The sequence below is a fragment of the Acinonyx jubatus genome, chromosome E2 (assembly GCF_027475565.1).
Source record: "Acinonyx jubatus isolate Ajub_Pintada_27869175 chromosome E2, VMU_Ajub_asm_v1.0, whole genome shotgun sequence".
Classification (NCBI taxonomy): domain Eukaryota; kingdom Metazoa; phylum Chordata; class Mammalia; order Carnivora; family Felidae; genus Acinonyx; species Acinonyx jubatus.
Genome location: NC_069396.1, coordinates 58,239,350 through 58,246,241, shown reverse-complemented (window position 1 = coordinate 58,246,241; position 6,892 = coordinate 58,239,350). Strand labels below are relative to the sequence as shown.

Sequence of the window (6,892 nt, the reverse complement as noted above, 5' to 3'; positions counted from 1 at the left end):
CCAACTTCGGCTCGGGTCGTGATCTCACGGTTCATGGGTTCCAGCCCCACATCAAGCTCTGTGCTGACAGCTCAGAGCCTGGAGCCTGCTTCCAATTCTGTGTCTCCCTCTCTCTCTGCCCTTCCCCTGCTCACACTCTGTTTCTCTCTCCTTCAAAAATAAACAAACATTAAAAGAAGTGGGTGGGCCAGGGCGCCTGGGTGGCTCAGTTGGTTGAGCATGGGACTCCTGATTTTGGCTCAGGTCGTGACCCTGGGGTTCATGAGGGGATTGAGCCCCACAGCAGACTCTGCGCTAGGCATGGAGCCTGCTTGGGACTCTCTTACTTCTTTCTCTTTCTGTCTCTGCAACCCCCACCTCATATGGGCTCTCTCTAAAAAAACAAAACAAAACAAAAAAAACGCACCAAAATGAAAACAAATGAAAGAATACAATCACTTTACACGGACTACGGAAATATTCCCTGATTACATTAACCAAATGGTTCCAGAATTATTCTTGAGCTTGTTAACAATGCCCAGGAAAAATCAGTGAAACCCGAGACAGTCTGGGAACTTTTGAGGGAAATTCTGCCAACACTCCAAATTTTCGACATAGGATTTGGGGACTTAATTTCAAGATCCTAGTCTCAGTGGAGGGAGCTAGAGGGGGGCTCAGGAGGAGCTGGAGAGAAGGATGCAGAGGAGAGGTGTGGAGACGTCTAAGACTGCAGGGCCTCTCCCTCCCTGGGAGCTTTCTTGCTGAGCTCGCCCGGGTCTGTGGGAGAGAAAGAGGCAAATTTTGAATAGTTCTGTTCACTGCCATCACCCAAACCAGGTCCTCGAGGCTGGGGATGAGGAGTTTGGCTGCAGTTCGTTCCATATCCCATCGCCTCCCCTGTTCGCTCTCCCTCGATCCTTTTTGCTCTGCCCTCCTTTCTTTGCATCTACCCACAGATTTCCCTTTTCCTCCCCATTTAAGATGGCACGTGATGGTGGCGGGTGTTTTCGAGAGCCAGAGGGCTGCGAAGGTTGGCGTGGGGCTTAGAGGGTTGAGGAGGTCTGTCACGAGCAACACCGGTAAGATGTGCAATCAGTGCTTTCCAGAGGGGCTAGGACAGCTGGGATGAAAGTATGCTGTTCGTTTCCAGAAACAGGGCTGGGGTTGAAGGAACTGGGGCGAAGTCCAGCCGGAGGGAGGCAGGAGAAAGCGGGCCTTGATCGTTGACTTGGGTCGTGGTTGGGTGGGAAGCCAGCACTTGGATAATTTAATCCATTCCTTTAACAAGTATCTTCCAAGAGCCTACCCCGTATCATCCATCATCGTCCCCTGCACTAGGCAGCGAGCAAGACAGAGAAGGTCCCTGCTCACGTGGAGCTTAGATTTTATCGGGAGATGACAGAGAACAAGCAGAAAAATGTGCAAACCAAAGACGAGGTGCATCCTGGCAAATGTTACTATGAAAATAAGAGAAGATGACAAAAATGGAGGGAAGGTAGGTTTACGTCAGATACAAAGGTCAGGGGCAGGCCCTACGGTGGAGGAGTGGGCTCAAACGGTTTCTGCGAGAGGCGAAGGACGCAGCCATGCAAAGCTCTAGAGACAGAACATTCCAGACTGAGGCAGCAGCTGGGGCAAAGGTCCTCGAGGGAAATGGACCCTGTGTTCTGAGGAAACCGGGATTCAGAACGGGAGTCGAAGGACACGCCTGATCGTGAATGCAGATGAGCACAGGGTCCAGAGGGAGTTGAAAGGCCGGAAATAAAGATCTTACTCCAGACACAGGTCAGAGCCAGAGGTGACCCCATGGGGTCCAAGTGAGGGCTTGAGGTGAGTGTTGCAGCAAAGGCCTGGGGGTGGTTTTAGGGCAGATCAAAGTTTGGGAGTGGGGTCATGCCTGGAAAAGCGCCAGGTTGTGGGGAAATATCTGGGGTTGGCTGGGAAATTCGTGTTGGGCCGAGAGGCAGGGAGGGAGGCGAAGGAGCACAGAGGGAGGGAACCGTCATGGCCGCGATGGGTGTTCAGAGTTGACCCTCAAAGCTCCTTTGGCCATTTCTCCTGTCCCTGTCTCCTGTCCCCGTCTGTGTGTCTTTCTCTCCTTCGTATCTCCCATGCTTACCTGCCGTCTCTGGTTTGGCCAAGGTCTCCCTCGGACTCCTCTTGGTGGCCTGCTGAGGGTGGGGATTGGGGAGCCCGTCTAGGAACAAAACCAGTTCAGGGCTTTGTACCAAGTGACTTATTTCCTGGGAATTTCCTGCAGCTCTCTTATTCCCTGGGAATCTCTCGGTACCTTGGGGTACCCGTTCAGGGTCATTTTCTCCAGCCCGGGGATACTTGGGAATGTGTGGGGACACCTGTGGCCCGAATACCGAACCATCGGCACCAAATACCAACAGGGCCACCAGCGAGGAACCAGCCCTTGATATGCCTCTATGGCCTGGCAGGTGACAACAATGAGACTCAGTTCAGGTCACAAGCTGTGTTCACAGTGTGCCTGTCCAGGTGTCTGAACCCCCGTGCACACCCGTGATTCTTTCCCTTCAGATGAGGGTGGGACAGAGCGGGGAGTCTCAGAGACGGGACGCGGCCCAGCGAGCAGACGAGGTAACAGCACCAGGGATGTGCGAGGACAAAGTGAATGTGGATCTTGCAGGGAGAGAATATTAAAAATGGCAACCATAGGGGCCCCCCGGCTGGCTCAGTCTGTTAAGCGTCCGACTCTTGGTTTCAGCTCAGGTTATGATCTCATGGTTCGTGACACTGAACCCCGAATCAAGCTCCGCACTGACAGTGTGGAGCCTGCCTGGGATTCTCTCTCTTCCTCTCTCTCTGCCCCTCTCCCCCACTCTCTCTCTCTCTCTCAAAAATATTTAAAATAAATAAATAAAAATTTAAAGATAGATAGATAATTAAACCAACGTGGCAACTGTGACTCCTTTAGTCTCCATCACATGCCAGACTGTTACCTGCCTTCTGTCGGCGAGCCACACAACAGAGCCGTTGGGCCTTTCCACTGATACGTTCTGCAGGTGGACGTATTTGAGGCTGGAAAGAATCGCCCTTCCCTGAGCTCCCCCAACCAGTAGGTGGCAGAGCGAGGGACGGAGCCCACACCTGCCAGTTTCCAAAGCCAGCCGCGGGCAGGCAAGGGGGGTGGTGGAGACGAATGCCCCACGCACTCACCATGGCCTTCCACAGGTCCGGGACCTCCAGGGCTGTCTTCTTCCCGCTGCCGCGGTCCCTGCTCTGAAGAAGGTGGAGCTCTGGGGAGGGGAGGGGGGAGAACAGGACCCATGGATCTGTGAAATGGCAACATAACGGGGAATCCAGCAATCCTGTTAGGTTACTCCCTTGATGGAGCACCACCACCAAATCTCGGGACGGCGTGCATTTGGCAGGTGAGAAGTGGAGATGGCTGCCCAGAGTTACTACACCGCTAAGTGGCAGAACTGGGTTCTGAACCCGCCTGTGTCTGGATCCAAACCTCAAGTCCTTCCTGCTTTCAATACGGTCCCGGGAGCCTGGGTTTTCCTGGACCACCGAGCGGCCCTGCCTTGAGCATCACAGGGACGCAGCGGCTGGAATTGTCCCCGAGCCCCGTACACAAGCGCACAGTGAGGAAGAACCAGGGGAGATGGGGAGCCAGCGATGGAGGAACATAAGTATGCACTGGGGATCGTTCCCGTTCGTCTAATCTGCACAACATCCGCGTGAGGCAGGGGACCAGCACGACGCCCACTGTCACAGGTGAGGAAACCAAGGCGTCCAGAGAATTAGGCAGGGATGTGAACACAATGCCGTGGCTCCGTGGCCCACACGCCCATCCCTCTGCTACACTAACTCTCGAGACGGGTCTGGAAATAAAACCCGTGGACCCCAGTGAATGTGAGTCGAGGGTCTTCCCGGGCTCACTGAGCCTGGCTGCTGGCGGGGGCAGCCCTCAGCAGGCTCACTCACCGGGACCCAGGAGGTAGCCGGCACTGTTGAGGGTCCAGCCTCCTCGGCCCTAGACAGAGACGGAGAGAGCGAGACTCAGACGGGCAGAAAGGGTGGCAGGCAGCCCTCAGCTCTGGGGTCACGTGCACCAGCCGCCACGGTCCCGCGAGCCTGGCAAGTGGGTTCACGGAACCCACATTTCACGAGCGCGGAAATCGGAGGCTTCCTGAAGCACAGCAACTCGGAATGGGAAGGGGCTTTAAAGAGCACTGCCGTGGGGCGCCTGAGTGGCTCAGTCGGTTAAGCGTCCGACTTCGGCTCAGGTCACCATCTCGCGGTTCTTGAGTTTGACCCCCGCGTCGGGCTCTGTGCTGACTGCTCAGAGCCTGGAGCCTGTTTCCGATTCTGTGTCTCCCTCTGTCTCTCTCTGTCTCAAAAATAAATAAATGTTAAAAAAAAAAAATTAAAAAAAAAAAAGAGCACTGCCGTGAACCTTTCCACGCCATCACAAACCGCACAACACGGGCGTGTGCGCACCAGTGCGGGATCGAACCAGGCTGCGTCGCTGGGTGGTTTTAGCCACGTTGCTGCGTCCCTCTGATAATTACAACGGCCGACATTAATTGTGGGTTTACTACCTGCCAGCGTCCGTTCCAAGCAGGACTGGACACACGATTTAGGGGGCTCAGAACAACGTGAAAACATGGGGCCCTCTTGCTCAGAGGCGATTAAGGGTTTTGAGACGGCCGCAGCGAGTGTGGGCACCTCCTGGGTGGTGCACGCCCACATCCCACCCTGGTTCCAAGTCCTTGACGTGGTTACCACCTGGTGCCCACGACGCCCTGAGTCAGGCTGAAACTCTGGTTTGCTTCATTTAATGAAACTTGCATTAAGAGGTCTGCCAGCTTGCTTAAATCAAGCCAGGAAGCAGCTAGAGCTGGCCCGCAAACCCAGGCAGATTTCAGACTTCACGGCCACGTGTACACAATACTCACGCCTCCATTTTCCCTCGTGCAAAATGGGGAGTAACAAGGCCGAATTGCCGGACGGAAGTGGTGTAGCCCGGGTTCCCGGGGCCGGGAGAACATGCACACCCACCGACCCTCATCAGACCTGCCTGGCACCTAGGTCAGAGGGTCACCGTCGGCCCCCTCGTGACACAAGAGCCAGGGACGCTCCAAGACACTGGAGTGCCAAGCCTGGGCCCTCTGGACTGGGCAGTGCACTGGCTAATGAGCCTGAGACCCAGGAGCTCAGTTAGCCCTCGCGGTGCTGGGATCTCACAAAGCACTTGGGGAACAGAGATCAACTAGGCACCTTGTCAGGAGGCGTGCAGCTAAAAGGAGAGAGCCAGGATTCCAAACTCCATGGGGGTCTCCGGTCCCCATAGCCCCTACTCCCAGTCAGGACCCAGACCAGGGGCCGGCATCAGGCTCCACAAGAAACCAGAGGGGCGGGACGCAGCCCCTGCTGACAACTTGGAATGGCAGGGAGCTGTGTCTTTGAAGGCATCTTTTTGTACCTCTGGGCCATGCTAATCCTCGGGACGTTTGTGCTTCCTGACCTCTGGGTCGTGGGTTCGACAGACCCCCCACCCAGGGCCAAGGCGCCCCCGCAGCCCATGGCTCGTGGCTGGGCTGGGAAAATTAGAAAACTCTTCCAGGAGGGCAGTGACGGGGGGTGGGGGTGCCGTAGGTGCAGACAGCTGCCGCGGGTTCCCACCTGGTGGATGGGTGCAGAGGCGGGGGTCACCGCCAGGCTGAGCAAGACGGCCAGGAGGAGGACCAGACAGACAGAGGGAGCCATCTGAGGGCCGGAAGGGTGGGCGCTCAGACCTCCAGGACACTGTCAAGAGAGAGTGGTGAGTGTATTTGTTCACTTCTAGTTTCATTAGGTATAATTGCTATTCAAGAAATTTTGTGTCTTTGGGGCGCCTGGGTGGCTCAGTGGGTTAAACGTCCGACTTCAGCTCAGGTCATGATCTCACGGTTCGTGAGCTCGAGCCCCGCGTGGGGCTCTGTGCTGACAGCTCAGAGCCTGGAGCCTGTTTCAGATTCTGTGTCTCCCTCTCTCTCTGCCCCTCCCCTGCTCATGCTCTGTCTCTCTCTCTCAAAAATAAGTAAACATTAAAAAAATTTTTAATTAAAAAAAATTCCCTGCCTTAAACATGTACATCCGAAGGAATTCGTACACAGGCATATACCCAAGATATGCGGGAGTCATATCCATCACCCTCAAAAATCTCCTTGCATTTCTTTGATTGTTTGTTTCAGTTTCTTGTTTGTTTCGTTAACACAAGATCTGTCCCGACATACTTTTTTTTTCTCTCAGTCTTACTGAGGTACAACGGACATCCAGCACCGTGAGTAAGGTGTGCAGATAGCGGCTTCACACATATACACCTCCAAGAAGGTCACCTCGTAAGTCTGGTTAACAGCATCTGGTACCTCGTACAGGTGGGGAAAAAATGATGTTCCCTTTGTGGTGAGAATTTTCAGCATCTACTCTCTCTCTCTCTGGGCACCTTTCAAATACACCACACGGCAGAGTCCACGACAGCCGGGAGCCATCCATCACGTCCCCAGGACTACGGATCCTACAGGGGGTCCTACACCGGCCCCAGCCCCGCCTCTGGTTAGCCACCCATCTGATCTCTTTCCCTGAGTGGGTTTGGGTGTTTTTCTCCCAATCCACACATAAGTGAGATCATATTCATCTTCCTCTGTCTGACTTTTAACAAACTATAAAGTGCCTAACACCGTCGAAGGTTAACCTCTGTGTCTTTCTGCCTTAAATATACGACAGAAAAATAAAACCAAGGCTTCTGAGTTCATTGCTGGTTTTTCTGGTGGGGCTCCATTTTGGAACGCTTTTGTTTAAGTAAAAAAAAAAAAAAAAAATCAGAGAGTTGGTTGAGGGAAAGGGCCGAAGGAGGCAGGTAAACAGTAGGATACTGGGTGCATAACCGCAGAGCCCC

General features: G+C 54.3%; 1 protein-coding gene across 1 annotated transcript; it reads right to left on the bottom strand.

Moving 5' to 3' along the window:
- Positions 1–213: 213 nt before the first annotated feature.
- GALP (galanin like peptide) lies at positions 214–5,721 on the bottom strand. The gene is made up of 5 exons (XM_053210710.1): positions 5,638–5,721; positions 3,937–3,985; positions 3,159–3,242; positions 2,099–2,176; positions 214–756 (listed from the first exon to the last, which is right to left on the bottom strand). The coding sequence occupies exons 1-5, from the start codon at positions 5,719–5,721 to the stop codon at positions 701–703; spliced, it is 351 nt and encodes a 116-aa protein (XP_053066685.1). The 3' UTR covers positions 214–700.
- Positions 5,722–6,892: the final 1,171 nt, after the last annotated feature.

Coding starts and splice junctions, on each gene's coding strand:
- GALP (XM_053210710.1), bottom strand. CDS start 5,721: ATGGCTCCCTCTGTCTGTCTGGTCCTCCTCCTGGCCGTCTTGCTCAGC. Junction 3,243..3,936: donor CGGCTACCTCCTGGGTCCCG/GTGAGTGAGCCT, acceptor TCCCCTCCCCAG/AGCTCCACCTTCTTCAGAGC. Junction 2,177..3,158: donor CCTGTGGAAGGCCATGGTGA/GTGCGTGGGGCA, acceptor TTTTGTTCCTAG/ACGGGCTCCCCAATCCCCAC.